A 19,629-nucleotide genomic window follows, 5' to 3' on the forward strand; every position below is an offset into this window, starting at 1 on the left:
ATCTTTGTTTTCAATATTGTAACATATATAGGTATGACTTAAATTTACACATAAAGTGGTTGCTATATAATTCAGATAAAACAAAAAACTTTTCTTATAACTATTCATAAAAATTGCAATGTAATTTTATATAATCATAATTGTTCTTTTATTGGCAAATGTTTACATGTAAATAAACAATAAACTGCTTTGAAAGAATTCTACAAACGTATATAATATTGGCCTAATATTTCAATACAAATACGTATTGAGCTCCAGAAGCTAAGACAAAACAATGATTATACTGCATGGCAATACGTTATTTATTATTGACAATTCTTCACTGTCCTGATTAATTCTTTCCTTTAATGATAAACATGTTATGTGTGAAAAAATAAATGTTTTTTTATATAATATTTTTGCGATATTTTTTATTAACGTTTTTTAAATGATAAATTTAATTCATGCAGAACGTTATCACACATGCTAACCAATAAAATTCGAATCTTTCGCAAGCGTGACAAATTCGAGCGTGAGTGAGCTCGGAAACAATACAAAGGAAACTGGGAAACCGAGCGAAGAAAGCAATCGTCGCGCAATTCAGGGAGATCAGAAGGGAAGGAAAATGCCGGAAGTGAACAGGACACGGAAGTGGTGGTTCTCGCCCCAAATTCCGCTCGTTCACAAGCAAAGAGAAAATCCAGGATGGCGGTTTTGCATTCTCCGAGATGATCTCGAGGTTAGCTCGCTGAAGAAAATTGCAAGGAAACCAATTCGGTGGTAGACTTTCCGTTTTTTCCCTGCCGTTTTCTTCACGAATGAACCGAAAGGAATCGGAAATTACCGGATAACCGCGATTAATCCGAAGCGATCTAATGTAAAAAGTCATGCGTAACGAGCATTTTTGCTTTCTTCTAATGGATTTTCTATCATTCCAAACGCTTTGCTAATATATAGAACAGTTTCAACTATCTCATATTGTCCGTTTTACTAGTTATAGATACTGTAATCTTTTCATTAAAATTTTATTTAAAATATCTTCAATTCTTACAAACTTCATTAATTTTAAGCATCAATGTGTCAATTTTAATATTTTAAATCATTTAAAACTGAATTTAAGTTTGTTGAAACATAAAAAACGATTTTGTTACTCACTTATATCATTCAAGATTAATTTATCAGAAAGGTTTTTAATATGAAATGATTAATAATAAAATTTTTTGACAATCGAAAGGTAATATATTCATTTTATATCAATTATATCGTGTGCTATAAATATAATATTTTATTTAGTTAATAACAATATATTTTAAAAAGCTATGTCCCAATTACATATAAAAAATGTATGACAATATATGATACAGTCATACAACATTTTACAAATTAAACAATTTAATTTCGATATCGCAAATTCTATTCCTGGAATTTTATGGATTTGATTAGTGCTTTAATAAAATTACTATCAGAATTATTATTAATCGCAATCAAAATTGCATGAGAATTCAATAAATGTGGCTTTATTTCTCTCCGAGATGTTCTGTTGAGAATTATTTGAGCAAAGTATTCGCGAATCTCTTTAACCACGCGTTTTTCATCTCACTCTCGACATTTTCTCCTGTAATTTCGCAAAGAGTAGGTTGAATACAAGCTGCAGTCGTCTCAAGGTGCATCGTCTTGGAGCGATTACGCTATCTGACTCTGCGGCTCTGATTACACTGAGATGTTCACAAATATAATGTGAGGTACAATAAAAGTAAACCGCATCATCTCCACTGATACAAATTTCGTAATTTCGTCCGAATTATAAAATACTGATACATAAATAATAATGTACGGATATAACAGCATCGTATGTAACTGTAACGTTATACAGCATTATATCATTTTTCTAATAAAATCAAGTAAAACCAATAATTAAAGAAGCGAATTTAGCTTATTAAGCGGCATCTATAATGGGATTTTCAGAACTATTGCACATAGAAAAACTTAAGCCATTAGACGTAAGCAGTAAGGAAATCAACAACGGGTTTGCTACTTACTTACGTTATAACCTTACGGTCTCTACTGTGATTAGTCAATTCGTTTACGGTTCACATTTTACTGCTTAAGTTTTTTTGTATGCTTACAGCATAACCTCGTAAAAACATAGATATAGTAAGCCTGAAGTCTTAAGGAATTGACCAATCGTAATCGATTCCTTTCACATTTGACTGTGATTTCATTGTAGACGCCTATGCCGTTTATAATTTTATTGAAGACGTCATTTAGGAGGCAATTGCCACAATAAATAGTGTTTACACTAGTTATAGATATAAAATGGAGTAATGCCAACATTTGAACTTAACCGTAAAATGTTGCTATTTAGAAACAGATATGAAATTGTTTTAAAATCAATATGAATTAGTTACCTAAATAATAACACCCTCTGTAGTCAGTGTGTAAATAATATTATATGTATAAGATATTTATAAGACAAGATATGTGATTTGCAAACAACTGAAATATACTTACCAATAAAATTAATTGCACATTATATCGTATCACTTTATAAATATATTATTTACTCAGTAACGACTCTCTCATATAGGTAATTTATACTTAATTTATTCTTGAAGCCACAAAATTATTTTTATTTTAAATGTATTTTTTAATCAATATTTTTTTTCAGTTTACCTTGCAACGGAAATGTAATGTTGATTTTATGTAATAAATATATTATCGTTTTGGTAAAAATACAATTATAAATTTGTAAGTTTAATTTTTCATTTGCAGAATTCTTCTTTTTTTGTCCCAATAATAACTTTTAATAAGCATAAAGAATCCAACTAAATTACTCAACAATGAATGTCTATGCATAGGTACTCGTACATTTTAGTACGATACATACAAAATGGAAAAGTTGTTTAATTTTTGCGGAAACGGCGAGCAGCAGCCAACTTAAAGTAATTGAAAGTAATGTATAGCTATGACGGACAAAATTCTCAGTGGATTTTAAAAGCAATAGAGAAGTAGAGAACACGCTTCTGAAATTGACGGATTACAAAGAGAAAGGCACAAAGCACCACGATGTTTTACACAGAAGCTACGCCACAAACTGCACGCAAACTGCTCGCAAAAGTTAAATAATGAGGATATACAGGAAAGTATGACCGTGCAACAATATACTGCAAATTTTATTTTGTTAAAAAAAACACGATCTTTTGCATTCTCGTTTTTACATATCTCATAATGACTGATTTATAAAATTTATCTCGAAGCAAAAAGTTTTTCGTTCTCATCAATTATATCACAAACACAGGTGACTGTCCGTAAAATTTCAAAAAAATTTAGATTTAAAAATTAACAAATTGTTTCACTGATATAATAAAAGTTCTTTTCCACAATTAGTCAAAAGCTAGCCACTTTATCCTTGTAAAAATAACCAAATTTTTATTCTCTATGCATACATTCATGCATTTAAAAATAAGAAAGAAATGCCCAAAGGATTTGTTCGCTATACAAAGTCTTTAAAAATATAAAATATTACTAAACACTCTGTTTAGTCCAAATCAAGAAATGCGAAAGTTTTTTCTTTATGTAGAAATAAAGAATTTTAGCTAAATGGAGGATAGATTTTCTAGCAAACACTCACCATTTCTCTGTCCGTGTTTTAGCTAGGGGCAAATAAAATATAACGAGTTTAATTACAAGAGGTACTCATTAATGAGGACGTCGCATCGCTTCGCTGCTCCAAAAGCGACAGCATCGCGGTAAAGTTCCTCTAAAAAGGGATCCGAGCAACGGAAGATATTTTTATTATATACGGTTGGGCGAATCGTCCACTCGCGCAATGTAACCTTCATAAACCATCGCCAACCGCGATCGCTGCCACGATGCACGGTAACGATAACTCGTGGGTGTTCTGGCGTTTCGTTGCAGGCCAGCTCGTTGCGCGAGTCGTTCGCGGCCGTTTGCATGAAATTATCGTGGACGCTTGCAAGTTTTACCGCTGGGATACAAAAAGCGACGGTACACTAACAAGTGCGCCACGCTAACTTGCGACCAACTCGGTGGTGCTTGTTTTCCATAGAGGGTATCCCCCAAGCGATTACTGTTGTTCCTGTTGATAGCGAGTTTGTCGACCAATTTAAGACGGACTTTTTGTTGATTCATTTATAACTTCTTAACCATAAACATGAACTCTTTCTATGCAATACTAAGATATATATTGCGTACAAAGTATATATTTTAAATAGAGAAAAATTTATTTAAACGTACACGAAAAAATATTAGTGTACCTATGTGAATCTCTAACAATAGATAATCTCGTCAAAACTCTTTCAGTTTAACATTTTCACTACCATTTTTACTAATTTCGACTTAACATAGATGAACTTAATATAAAAGTCTCTCTAGTGTATTATTTTTATATTTTTTAATTTTTTAAAATATTTTAATATAATTTGCTACTAAGGTAAAATTACTTAAAAAATATTATTAAGCAGCAAGATCCACTTTGACTGAATACAGCCAATATCTTTGTTTATTTTTGTTGACCATTTCTCGATCGATTTCATTTATTATAATTCAATTTTAATTATAATTAAAATTTAAAAATTATTTTACTTAAACAAAGTAATATGTCACAAACAAATTGCAAAGTATTAGTGAGACTCGGTACATTCAAAGTATAAAAAAAAGTACGCTCGTAAACACGGCGTAGAAACTTTAGCAATTAATTTTGTATCTGAGTGCACTTTATTCTACTGCGCGATACTTAATTCACGAATGGCAGCGCAGAGATAAGGATTGTTTGCGTTTAGAGCGGGAATGCATTACCATGTACAAACACGTGCGGGATACTTCCGTATTCGCGGTGCACTTGAGAAGAGTAGAAAGAAAGAAGTATTGTGAGAGAACGATATCGATTTTCAAATCCGCCCTAAAGTGAAAACAGTGAAAAATAAATACGGAGATATACAAAAATTGCAATATTCAATAACCGTATATTTATTAACTGTAATATGGTATGATTCGATAACACTGAATACATTTTATATAAACAAAACAAGATACTTTATAAATAAAGTGACATTTGTATCAGGAGACTTGAGCTAAAAAGAGGCATTTTAACTACAATACACCGAATAGTAAAAACAATAAACGCACGGTCGGAAAATGTAATTTGAAATTTACCGATCTGTTAACAGCAGACGCATTAAATAGTCTATGTGCTTTGCGATATAGTTAATTACTGCCAGCAAGCACGAAGTTTCTTTGTCCTACACAACTATCGTTTTCCACAATCGCAACTAAATTTACCAGATTCTCGTTGCTGGTGAGTTTCTGCCATCGACGAATTGCGTGACGTACAATTTGCAACTGGAAACTCTACCTTCGCATTAGCGATACGGTGACATGGTCCAGATAGCATACTTAACCCAGCGATTTCTAAACTGAAATAGTCGATAAATTTCATCGCAAAGCCAGACAACAAGAAAAAGTCAAGAGTGTGTCCACTTCGATTGAAAATATTTTTAGAGCCTTGTGAATATATACAGTGCATTTTTTTCTGTCTACATATTATTAAAAATAGATAATTAAACAGTAATAATAATTAAATAAACATCTCTAAATAATATGACATTTAATTACAAATGTTTTGCTGTCAGACAAATTTTTTAAATGACATGTTTCGCTTCGTGTCTTTTCATTATTTTTCCAATTTATCCAACACACCATGTTTTTTGAAGCAACTAGAAATACATGTGTCGCATTTTAAACTGCCAACATCAACACGATTTAATTCAGTTAACAATAACAACTGAATTTTAAAAGCAATTATTATTTCGATTACTATTTCATTATTTTAACATGACATCATTTACCAGTGTTATTCACTGAGATGCAAAACATGCTAGGAATTAAATTTTCAATATCGAAAACTTTGATAGTTTATTCCAGTATGAGACCAGTTTTCACAACACAATAATTATCTAAAGATTAAATATATTACGAATAAATTAATAATATTCATAATAATTTTTTGATAATCTTTAACTTTTACGAACATATATATTGTGTAAACAAACTTAAGTATGATTACGAGATATGCAATTAAATATTAGGGAATTGATTATAAAAACTCTTTCGTGTTTAGTCATTTAACACGATTACTAATAATTATTTTCCCAAAATCTATCTCTGATAATATAGAAGCGCATAATAGGAATCATAAAATGTAAATCTGAATACGTAAAAACGTCATATATCCTCTATTTCGTTGTAAATCGGACATCTGCTGATCTACACTCGGTTTTGTGGGACACCAATGTGGACACGTAAAGAACTACCTTCGTCACATTTCCGCGGCGATAAGTCAGACTTTAAGAGACCGCGATCGCAGATATCTTATCTATGGTCTCCCTCTAAAGGTGCGTTTCCACCGTCAATATATGCGCACAAAACCATCCCGGAATTTATCTGGATGTACGTTATCGTTACCGTAATCGTTACCATTATCGTCGTCGGTTGAAGTAGAGTTTGAGATCTACGGGAGGCAGAGTTTTCACTGCGCAAACTATTATTAAGTCGTGATATGGATAACTATCGATCATTAATTCTATTGACTGTTTTTAACGCGACGCGTATCGCGAAGGATGGAAAGTATTAACCTCATAAAAACTGAAGAGCTCCGTCAACCCTGCGATATGTGATATATATTTTTGTCGAGAAGTATAGAAACTTTTTTATTTTGTCGTTTAAACAAGCTCTCATGTTTTTTAATATCTTTTAATAGAATCTGCAATATTTATGTTCTATTAAAATAAAAACAGTATTGTATTTTTTATTTATTAACTATTTATGAGTAAAATATGTTCATATTGCTCTAGATAAAAAATTATCAAAAAAAAAAAATTTGCCAAAGTTGACAGCGGAAATTATTAGTTACTAAACGTTCAAAAAATTTTTTTATGTATATATATATTTTTTTTATTGAATATGTATATATAATATATATTAAAAGTTTTATTGTTGTTATCAGAGTTTCTAGTATGGTAATATCTATATTTAAATTTTAATTTTACAGTCAATATAATTCATTCTACGGATAATATCATATTGGAAACTCTGATAACTATAATACACTTTTAAAACACAATGTATATACAATATTATATATTAAAAGTTTTATTATAGTTATCAGAGTATCCAATATGATGTTATCTGTAAAATGAATTGCTGACTATAAAATTCAAATTTGAATAAAGTACATATATTTGAAATTTATATAACTTTTAGTATCTATACTTATCGCGATCAATTTTAGCAAATCTCTTTTTCAATAATTTTTTGGAGCGATATGAATTGTTTAGATTGTAAAAATAGTCAATTAATAATTAATTAAATAAACAAATACAAAAATTGTTAGATATTTTCGCAATACCGTTTGTTTTGTATATGGATGTACTACATAACAATTGATTCAAGTATCTAAAAATTTAGCTAGATACAGATTTAAAAATAATTTCCTTAAACTATCAAAACATAATTATATGTACAATTGCACGTAATGACTTACTAATAAATAATCGTTTTATCATAATCTGTAATTAGTTAATATTAAACCTATCTTAGATCATGACAGGTTTAAGAACATATTCTTCACAAATCTTTTTATATTTTTGATAATCATTGTTACTTCTATTTTAATTATGAAATTACAAACATCAAGTGATTGTATTATATGTGATGTGTCCTTCAATTCGCCTGATTACGTTTGCTCGAAACCAAAAGCATGGTAATTTATTGGCCGAAGGATGTGGTCATTGGCGTAATTATGGGACAAATAGATATGTTTAAACTCTCTGCTGAAGATGGCTAAAATTGTAGCTGAAACGTTCAGATATAGATATATATATATATATATATATATACGTAATTTTTATTATTAAACATTTTTATAAAAAGATATTAACGCGCAATTTTCTTACCGCGCCGACTCCTATTAAGCCTTTGTGAAACTGTATTTTTTATTTTATTATAAGGAGTCTTTATTATTATTATTATAGTTGTTAATTTTAAACTTTTATATCTCAAAACTATAATATTGTTCGAAACAAAAAATAACAAATATTCTTTTAACCCTTTTTTCGAGAACAAGTTTGTTGTGATATGCATTGATTCACATTTTTAGAATAACAATGGTACATACTCCGTACCTCATTTTAATCATAATTCATTATATTATCCGTTTCCTGCCAATCCTCCTACACCACCGTACTTGACTGTACTCTTTCTCGTTTCCGTTAATTGCAATCCGTCGTCGCGACGTGATTAAAACTTTTTTCCGTTCTCTCTTTATTTCTTCAGAACTGTCCCGGTAATAACGATTACTTATTTCATTGTCGGGTATCGCGCGTGTCCGGTCACGCTGTCGCGGTCTGCACTGATTGCGGTGTGTTACAAGGAAAGTTTCCGTCGTCACGATGGTACAGCGAGCAATAACGATTCCGGGATTTTCAGCAGTTTCCAATCACTCTCTCGTATCTGAGAAGAATATAAACTAATTTAAGAAATTCAATACCACAAAACTCGTAAGTCACATTAAGTCTTTATAGCTGAATCAGGTATAAAGGACACTCATATCAAAAACGAAATATATAAGGAACAAGCTAACGTTTTTTATTTTTATTTTAACGTCAAAATGACAATGTTTTTTACGATATTTTGATGTTAATTAAATCGATTAATTTTTACGTCAATTTCCTGTGAGCAGAATAATAAATACAATTTTAAACATATTACAATTCTGAACAGAATAAAATTTGATCCAGTGTTCAAATATAAGTATTTTTATTACGCATGTCTTACAGCATATTTGCCAATTTCTTAGTCATTTTAAAATTTTAATTTGTTTCTACGGAAATTTGATAATGAATTTCTTTTGTTGTTATTTCACTTTTTAAAATTAAAATTAAATTTTTTTCTATTTGATATTCCTTCAATACTTTCCTTAATGAGACTATGGTATTATCAGACTTGAGAACTTCGAAAATTAGATTATTTTATTTTATTCAGAATTGTACCACTTTTAAAATTTTATCATCTCATCCAATATATTTGAAGTTTGACGAAAATTCTCGTGTAATTTAGTGCAGCTATAAAGAACAGGTTTACTCATTTGCTACGTTGAAAACGAGAAAGGAGAGCCAACAGAATAAAAACTGAATTGTAATCTCACATGAAAAATTGTAATGACTTTTCTTCGAAAATTCTAAAGAAAGAGATGAACACTGAAGAATTGTGTATATACTTAATATTTAACGCTGCGCCTCGCAAAGTGAAATTTGCGGCAACTTATGCAGATTACGTATTTCTTCGGTGCAGAAAATTTTCTGAACATAATTGCCCGCGATCAGCCAATCCGAAGTATTCCGATCCGCCTGCGAGAAAGAGTGCAGTACTTTCAGAAAGTTCACCATCGAAGTGGGAAAACTTTTTAATGTCGCTACTTGCAACAAGGAATTTCCGCGACGCGAGATCGCGCTTTATTCGTACTACAATACTGTATAATTAATTCGACTAATTGCGAGAGGTTCGAGGGAGTGAAATAAGCACGTTTTCCAATAGCAATCTTTAAAACATGAGAATTGCCTAGTGTAACTAACATTATGAAAAAGAGATTAGTGTATTTATTGAGTTTATTTTAACTGAAATTAACCTTGTATTATTGCTGTTACAATAAAAATTGCAAGCATAATATTGCGATAACATATTTTGCTGTGTGTTAAAATTACAATTTGAAATATAAGAATAATAATAGATATAATAATAATAATAATATTAAAATAATTCACACAATATATTAATTTCTCAAATCCAACAGGATTGAACAGTTAAAATTACTTTCAATTACTTTGAAAATTACATGTAACAAATGAAAATGTATATTATATACACATACATATATATCATTTCGTGACATGTTATACGATACATAATTTTTATATTTTTTTTTAGATTTTAAGAGCGGTTTAAAAAGTAAGCTCACTATCAAAATCTGCGTGTAAGAAAATATTTCTTATTTTAAATATCTTAGTAATTAATTTAAGGAATACGTTTCTGGAATTCCTGGATGAAATGATACCTCTCAAATGGATATCTCTCATATGTCAGATAAAATTCCTTTATAATCTCTGTAAATATTGTATCGCGTGCTGCAAAATTTTTAATATGTTCTTTTATAATTTTGCATAAGAATATCAACACAGAACTAGAATAAGCTCAAATTTTCTCGGCTGCGCAACATTTTTCCTTGCAAAAAGTTAATTTAATTACCACGTATTTTAACGAGATTGTAAAAGATAAATGTTCAACAGTGGAATGAATTGTTTCGTGCTATATCGCGACGCGACGCTACAAAGAAACACGGAAAAATTCTTAATTCACAGTTATACTGTAAGCAAGGCATTGAAGCTATAATGTGATTAAATACAAAGTAGACTACGTAAAGTAATTTTACGATTGAAATCAAGTTGGATCGTATAATCGCGGTAATTGTCTTGTGAGTAATATAAAGATGAGATTTATTTTATTAATTAAAAGGCAAGTAGTCAGAGATATGCATATCTCTTCACTCCGCACGTTCACATTTGCATATAGCTCTCGGGATATCGTTATAAGATTTATATATGAAGATACAGAAGGTACTTTTCAGGAAAAAAACAAATTGTCTATCATTTTTCTACACAGATTATTCTGAATATTTGATTTTTTAAAAAGTAATTATATAACTAACTTTCATGTTGATTATAGTCGTCGTGTAGAATTCATTTGGATTTAATGAATTTGGCATGAATCGTTTGAATTGCCCACACAAACATGATCAGAAGAAAAGGACGGTGGGGTGACGTGGCGCTGTGCCGAGCGACGACGGGACGTTCTGCACCCAGACGACATTTTTATATTCAACAAATAATTAGTTTTGCGTCAATTTTTAATATATTACACACATTAAATTTAATTAATATTATTTAACATCCATTATTTTTAAATCGTTTTTGGTTGTTTTCCATAAATAGTGTTTATATTATTTTTCAATAACTATACGAAAAGAATTAGTTCTTAAAATTTACCCTGGAAAGTATAGTAGTTATGGTACAATATAATATTTAAAAAATTTCTACCATGCACTTCAGTAAAATTAATCAAACTTATTTTATATTTTATTGTAGTTTTATTAATGAATGTAAAAGATTTATATAAAAATTCTTCGAAATATAGATAATGATACCGCACGATTGCCATATATATTTTCAGGGTATAAATTTTAAGAAATAATTCTTTCCGTGTAGCAGATCAAGGTTTTATTTATTATATATTGTTTATTTAATTATAATTCATCTATGTGATGCAATAACAGAATAAAATAATACCATAGGTATACGGTAGAATGAATAGTGTACAACACGCTGACAATGTCTCCACCATTTACGGAAGCATCATCCGCACAGATAAATTTTGCCGATCGATGTAATCTATTCCAACCAGCTATCAGGTTAGCGTAAAATTCGCACGATGATTCTCCCTCTTCAGCCCCTTTGCCCCATTCACTCGGTTCTTCCTCTCGCACCCTACTACTTCCCTCGTTCTCTCTTTCGTCTTTCTACCCTCTAACGGGGATCCACCGAGGCCGATCGAGGTCAGACACTTGGATTTCACACGATTTATAATGCAGTCCTTTCGAATAGGATGGAATACGAAAGAGGGTACGAGATAGGTACGAATCAGAAATACGATCATCGTATATGCGGATTCGTTCGCGAATATTCTCGCACGCGCCTCGAAAATATCCCTGAAATCAAACAAAATACCATGACCAGTATTCATAGTCAGTTTTATATTTAATATCATCTTAAATACAGTTTTAAGATGTCATGAATTAATCACAGAACTATATTAGTATTTTAAGATATTCATAGATGGTCTTGAATTACGAAGAAGAATGGACTCTAAAGGAACAGTCTATATATGTAACATATTGGACGTCTATGATTATCATTTGTATTCATCTATTAGTTACCAACTCAAAGAAATTAATAAAAAATATTACATAAAAAATATTAGCATGTTACCAAAGAAAAAATAAATTTTTTTAAAGATATTTATTGTTTTATGCTTTCCGGTAAAAATTACCGGTAAAATTACCGTAAAAATTCATGTGCATATTAAAAATAAAAATAAATTTTTTAGAAAGCTATTTTTCCACTAAACAAAGATAATAATAAAGAATTTCATATTTTGTAGTTCTTCAAAGTTAGCAAGGTTCAATATCATTATCTAATTTTTGTTATTTAATCTTACAAAAAAAACTTTGATAGAATATAAAGTTTATATTTAAAAATGTAAAATTTTTAACATAAAAAATATAATACATTTTTATTTTTAACGTATTCTCTTTCATTTTGTTATCAAACACGTATTCGTATTACTACAGTAAACTCTTGTTATTATGGTAATTTTTATTGCAATTTTTTCAAGGTACAATATAAACTATTATAAGCAATTTCGACACAATTACGAAAATGCTCGGTGTATGCAAGTTTCAAAATGTCGAGCGGTTTACAACGAGAGCATGTTTACTTCAGTATACTATAGCCTAAACAATCTCCGATAATACCTCGACCGGAGCCAACCACAACAGCAGACGTCGAGTTTGGCATTACAGGGGCTAAATCGCGTCAAACCAATCAGGGCACGGCCCACGGCTATGAGATGTCCTTCAATCACTTTCCTACCCTCCTCCTCCTCCATCGTCGGTACACGCATTCTCCCCTATTCTCCCCCCAATTGTTCCCATGATTTGTGTTTGATACTTGTAGTGTAATTTATTGAAAAAAGATACTTACAAATAAATTTATCATAGACTTAGGGAAGTGTCTATAATAATTATCTGCTTTATTAAATAAATTTCGATGATATGATATAAAAATATTTTTCTTAAAATTTAATTTTAAAAGAAATAGTAAGAATAGCAAATAATCTTAATGAATTGTTGGCAAAAATAAAATATAATAGAAGGAAAATCAAAATTTAATAAATTTAATATCACATTTATTGTAATGTTATTACAATAAAAATATCAAACAGTTTCAAATATTGTTCAAAATAAAACTTCTTTAAAGTCTTAAATGTGTCTCGTAATATCACAATTTATCTTTTTTATCATAATATTTTATTTACATACTTAAATAATGCATGTCAAGTACATGGATATGCGTTTTAGTCATTCAAATAATTCCTTCATTTACATTATCTTTAAAATTTAAATAATTTTAAGTAAAAACAGTTTAACAGTAATAATACATTTTCTCTCTAAATGCATCATCTAAACGGTATAAATGTAATACAATTGTATTTAATGTCTAATTGTACATGAAATTCTCGTTCTCTTCATTGATGGAATAGGTTCAAATGAATGTGAACAAATACGAAAATGATTTGTTTGCAAAATCGCATCTGGATTTTATTTGACACAAGTAATGTCTCGTTAAGGACTTGGCAATCTCATAGTTCCCGTTTGCCATTCTTTTTTCCTATTCGTACTTTTTCGAATGTAGAGAGAAAAGGATGAGTACCCTATCAATATCAAACACAAAAAGTGGAATTCCTGAGATAGCGGCTCGACGGATCGTTGGAAGAACGGCCGGGCTGAGTTTACAAGGATACGGAGTGCGTTCCTTATATCAGGAATTTCCTATTTCTGATATATGTCTATGTAAAACGTTAATAATTCGTAAAATCATTCACTTTTTTATTAAATAAATCAATTAATATATAAAAGAAAATGTGTGTTATTGATTAAGTAAAACTATAAATCACAAAAAATATTGTAATTAAAAATCATAAGCGTATATACAATAAAAGTACACACACAGACCCACATAGAAGTTATTTTTTAAAAAATTCATAAGTATGTGTGCAAATTTTGATTTTGATCTCAGAAAAATTCGAAACAATGTCACAATGACAACAATTTAGCTCTCTATCGATATATCGATACAATGCTAACGAAATCGTAGGTAAATAGTGATAGGTGAATGCCATCTGCCGTTTAAAATGTCAAACGGACATTTTTGAAGATGATGATGATGACGTATCTTAATGTAATGTAATGTAATAAAATGTTGACATTTCTGATTTTTTGTGTCGCAATATGTCCGTTCGTGAGGTACGTAGAAAATAAAAATATATTTTATTATAGTTAAAAATTACAGAATAAACTTTCTAATGGCTTCGTTATAATAATAGATAATCACACACGTAATATATAGTCATATTATCATTTGTATCTAAGTGATATAACAAGGCCGAAATAAAAGACTTTTAATGAAGCTAATTATAAGTTTGTACAATATGTATTGAAAGCATTTATATGTATATTTTGTTTATAAAAGACAGCTTATGAAATAGCAAGCGATCATCATCGCACCTCGCATTTGTGATATACATGTCTATCGGTACAGTTCAGTTATATATACTATATACAAGTTACGATTGATTTATGTAATTAAAAAATTTGTTAGTTAGAGTACATCTCATTGCATCATACATACAAATGCAATTTGTAACGAAAACTATAACTGGGTTACTTTCACACAATCCGCGCAATACGCTCTAAGGAAGTTGCTGTCAAACGCAACTTATCGCATTTCACGAAGCAAATATATTTCGTTTTAAAAGTCAAAATAGAACACCGTGAAACCTATTTTATTAACAATAAAAATAAAAAAAACGTTGAACGCGTCATCACACCGTTTTTTTTTTCTGAAATTCTGTTAATGTGAACTTATGAGATTTTAAGTATTACCTTACTGAAATATCTTTGTTGCGACTACATCATAAGACTAATTTATTCACAACGAAGACAAAACAACGACTTTGGAAAAAATAAGTAACTTTTCAATAAATGTTTGATTAAAAGAATACCTGTGTAGTATAATACACCTTTTGGGTTTTTGCGTAGTTTTAATTTGCAAGACGAACTCGTATCTTGTCGGAGAATCTTATTTCGTAGCTTGAGTGCCATAACATTATTGCATATAAACCATACGCTACAATAAAAATGAGACATTCTTTGTTAATCGTGCTAATTCTATCAATGGCAATTGTGAGTTTTGGAATCAAAGTGAATGTTATACATCAATGGAAATACATTGATTATGAATGGGAAAGTCAGGAACAGAAGGAAGACGCGATAAATTCTGGCACTTACAATCCTTACAAAAACTTTTTAAACGGTGTAGACAGAGCGAACGGTAGGTTGATTTCGAAATATTATAACATAATAATTTTGTACAAAAATAGTTGCTTTCCATTTACACACAAGTGAAACTGAGTCTGTAGTGAGCTGAGTATGAAATACTCAGATTGATGATGTCACTACTTGCTTATTTTAATAAAATAAACAAATAACAACACAGGTTTATAACTTCACTTTTAAAGTGAATCTACGAGACTCAATAAAGCACACGGTCTCGAGCTTGTGCAGATTATAGGTTAAAAACTCAGTTGAATCTCACTTCTCAGAATGCAAAAGGAACGGAGCATTCAACTGAGTAATGACGTCACAAATGAAAATTATCTGAGAATCGGAGTAAATGGAAAGCAACTAATATGAATATTTTTATTAACAAAGACTTATAACTTAAAAGAATTTAACTACAATATTTTACATTATAAATCTATATGTTTTATTATACGTGATGTAATGTGTATATTTACACGGTGTTTCATTTATTGCATATCCGAAATCATAAATCTAGGTTTATTACTTTATTAAAAAAATTTAAAGCTGCTCTTTATACTGATACTCGCATTTTATTATTGAAACTGATGTAGTGTATAAAAATTATTTTTTTATTATACATCTATTATACATACAAAACAATCTGTATACTCAGAAAAATATCTATACTTACTAAAATTCTATTAAACTATTTTATTATTATTATTTACTAAAATTTTATTTAAGCAATCAAAATTCTGATTGACATAATCAGAATTTTCTGATTGGTCTATTTTCTCTTATATAACCAGACATTTTTTCCAAAGTATACGTATACGATGCCTTAATTCTGTTAATGCAACAACATTACTATTGTCATGAAATTAGAAATATAAGTATATCCTTTGGTATATGACATAAATTTAAAAAAGACTCTTATAGATGGTAGAGTATTTGTTACTGTTTCGAAATATTTGAACACTGGTGTACCTGCTACTTTGGCGACAGTAACTAATAAGACAGGACCAGGAGGTCCTCTTTTACGTCCATATCCAGATTGGAGTTGGCATAATAATAGCAGTATGTGCGATGGTATTATAAACGTTTATAAACTGCATGTAAGTGTTAATATCTTTCATTCAAATGGTTATCATATTTTACATTATTAAAATGTGTGTTTAACAGTTGATTACGTATATCTACATACCTATGTGTATACACAATAGTCAACTTGATAACAATAGATGAAATAGAATTTTTCTTTTTCTATTTAGATTCGATGCAATCATATCTTTGTTCTGGATAACGGCCAAATCGGGTCCTGTCAAATTTGTAAACCAAAACTATTGATCTTTAATTTAAAAAATGATACGCTGGTTAAAACTATTTACATCCCATTCACTATTGTTGCTAATCAAACGGACTATGGATTATTGGTAAAGCCTGTCGTTTATGTTCCCGGAAAATGTGAACGATTACTGGATGAAATGATTGTCAGTATACATCATCTTTTAATAATATTTTGATTTCATTTTGATCACAATAGTATACACTATATGTAATAAAAAGTCATACTATAGTATGTAATGTATTCTGCAATTTAAATGATTTAATAACATAAATATACGCAGATATTTATGGCTGACACAGGAGGTTACGGTTTAGTAGTGTATGATTCATCTACAGAACGTATGTGCAGAGTCGAATCTGATTACATGAAACCGACTGATATCTATTTCTCTATAGCACACACAAATTTTACTTATGTGGGCGGTATTTACTCTATGACAATTCTTGAAGAACGCAAGTATTCCCTTTTTAACAATATTAAATAATAAATATTATTTCAAATATAGTATATAATATTTATTTTTATTATATTGCATGTGTTAATAATTTTGACTTCATTTTTTAATTAACACATTTTTATTCGTAAAATTATTATTTTTTGCTCTCTCTCTCTCTCTCTCTCTCTCAATATTCATTTTTAATTTAAATACATTGATAATCCAAAACTTTCTTACAAATAATTATAATTAATGCTATTTTCGTATTTGTATTTTAATATTTATTTTGTAAATATTTTAGAACTCTTTTATGCTCCTGTATCAGGAAAAGAAATATATAAGATAAAAATAAAAACACTATTAAAATGTCCAAATAAAAAAGAAGCTAATAAACAAACTCAACTCGTTCAAAAATTATCGAGTCAAACAGTCGACATTACGTCAGCAAAATATTCAATATTTTATAGCGATACTATGGGACTGTCCATTTTGGGCACAAACGTTTGTAAGAAATCTGGTGAAAACACGGTACAATATCTGAATGCAACAATTCTTTATACATATATCTCCATTGATGATATATTATTTTAAATTCTATTAAGGAGATCCTAAAGTCTTGTATTACCGACTGAACAATATAATCTTTGTATCGTAAATACTTTTTTTGTCATTCGCAGATTCGAAAATCCTTTTACAGGATTAATGTATACGCATTGATACGTGCCTGTGAGGTAGAATATATGCTGAAAACGATAAAAAAATTTCAAAATTGAGTTTTTTACCATTTTTTAGTCCAATATCCAGAGCTGTCACGTCGTTGCACGTCAAAACAACACTTGTTTAATATAAAAGCTGCGCAATCTGTACTTAAGACACAATCCACAGGCATGTAGTTAGCGTGAAGAAACAGCGTCGAGTGTTTAGAATTATTAGACACTCTACGCGACGAATTTACGATACGAAAATTGACAGGTAATGCAACTGCGTTACTACATTATTGTCTGCGTGAGATATGTGCGGTAGTATGTAAAAAATATGTCGATGTGTTGTAAAACAGCGACATTTGACGATTTCATTAGAGTTCGAACTTTGCTTTAGGATCTTTTTAATGATTATTATATTTGATAATTATATTGTTATATGACTGTTATATTTGATAGAACAATTTTATCATTTTAAAAGAAAATATTAATTTTAAGGTGTTACTTGCTCAAGATAAAGAAAAATTTCAATCTGTAAGTTCGATGACAGCTTCAAGCTATTGGGATAAGCTAATATGCATGTCAGATAGATTTCAACGTTTATATACACTAAATTTAAAAGAAATAAACTTTCGCCATTTTGAAATGGAATTATCAGAAATACTAAAAGAGATGGATCAAAGTGAATAAATTACTACATTAAAACTATGGAAAACTACGGTTCTTTTCTAAACAGCAAAAGCTATGCAGATCTATGTTATTAATAAAAAACGAAATTATATCTTTTTCTTACTTCATACATCTACAGGCCCGGCGTATGGAATTGTGAACTACACTTAAAATTTAACTTAATAGAAATCCACACCAAAGAAATAAAAAAATTAGTTCAAAAATCAAATATGCAAAAGTGACTAAATAACTTGGCTGTAGGAGACACTGGTCAAAAGTAACGCGGATGCGTTGTAAGACATACATAAAAAGCGTCATAAATAAAAGCGTAAGGAAAAGATTAGAAGTGTGTGATTATTTAGAATATAGTAGTGTATAATTATGTTACGAGTCCCGTCTTCTCTACTACATATCCATAAGGATACAGCGAAGGACATAGACAATAACTTGAAATGAGTAAATTCATTAACAGAAATCAACGGAGTGCGGTAAATTTTGCAATTGTAAATGACATTAAGATTAAAAACAAACAAATAAAAGAAATCATCACTTCGTTGTCTGATCACTTATTTCCTCATTCGGTCGAAATTTTTACACTTATAGGTGAATCAGACGCCATGACTGTAAAATTACAAACATGACAAATACCTTATTTTTGTTCCTAATGGCTTCACTGATAAGATAATATAGGTGCTACATATTACTATGTATGTACACACAATAAGTATAAATGTCATAATAATACCAATGTAAAAGACTTTTAATGAGACTATAATTATGATTATACGAAGGTTATATAATGACATTTTTGAAAACATTTTCAAATATGTCGTATAAAAAAGATGTAAATAACAAGTAGTTCTTGTCGCATTGGCATTTGCAATATATGTGTCTATTAGTGCAGTTCTCAATTATATATTTTATTATATAACTTATTTTACTATAAAACGCCTATACAAAATTCCTCAACTAAAGTAATATTTTACACAATAAATTTCTTACAATGCTTTCAAGATATTTATTAGCATCAATAGTATTAAATTGCTAATCAATTTAATTTGTGATATTGCGTACACTTTATTCAATTTAAGAGTATGTTTCCTAGACTACGAATAACACTGAGGAATATCATTTTGCGTAAATGTGAATAGTCATGTCCGATATATTTATTGATGCAAAATTTTAAGAAATATGGCGTTGAAAGGGCCAAAAAATCCCCTTTGAT

At 29.6% G+C, this 19,629-nt stretch overlaps 1 protein-coding gene across 1 annotated transcript; it reads left to right on the plus strand.

Moving 5' to 3' along the window:
• The first annotated feature begins 15,011 nt into the window (after positions 1–15,011).
• Positions 15,012–18,954, plus strand: LOC108774562 (major royal jelly protein 5). Its single transcript, XM_018540699.1, has 6 exons — positions 15,012–15,278; positions 16,190–16,365; positions 16,522–16,740; positions 16,879–17,050; positions 17,336–17,562; positions 18,234–18,954. The coding sequence occupies exons 1-6, from the start codon at positions 15,086–15,088 to the stop codon at positions 18,423–18,425; spliced, it is 1,179 nt and encodes a 392-aa protein (XP_018396201.1). The 5' UTR covers positions 15,012–15,085; the 3' UTR covers positions 18,426–18,954.
• The last annotated feature ends 675 nt before the right edge of the window (positions 18,955–19,629 follow it).

Source organism: Cyphomyrmex costatus, unplaced genomic scaffold (assembly GCF_001594065.2).
Source record: "Cyphomyrmex costatus isolate MS0001 unplaced genomic scaffold, Ccosl1.0 scaffold26, whole genome shotgun sequence".
Taxonomy (NCBI): Eukaryota; Metazoa; Arthropoda; class Insecta; order Hymenoptera; family Formicidae; genus Cyphomyrmex; species Cyphomyrmex costatus.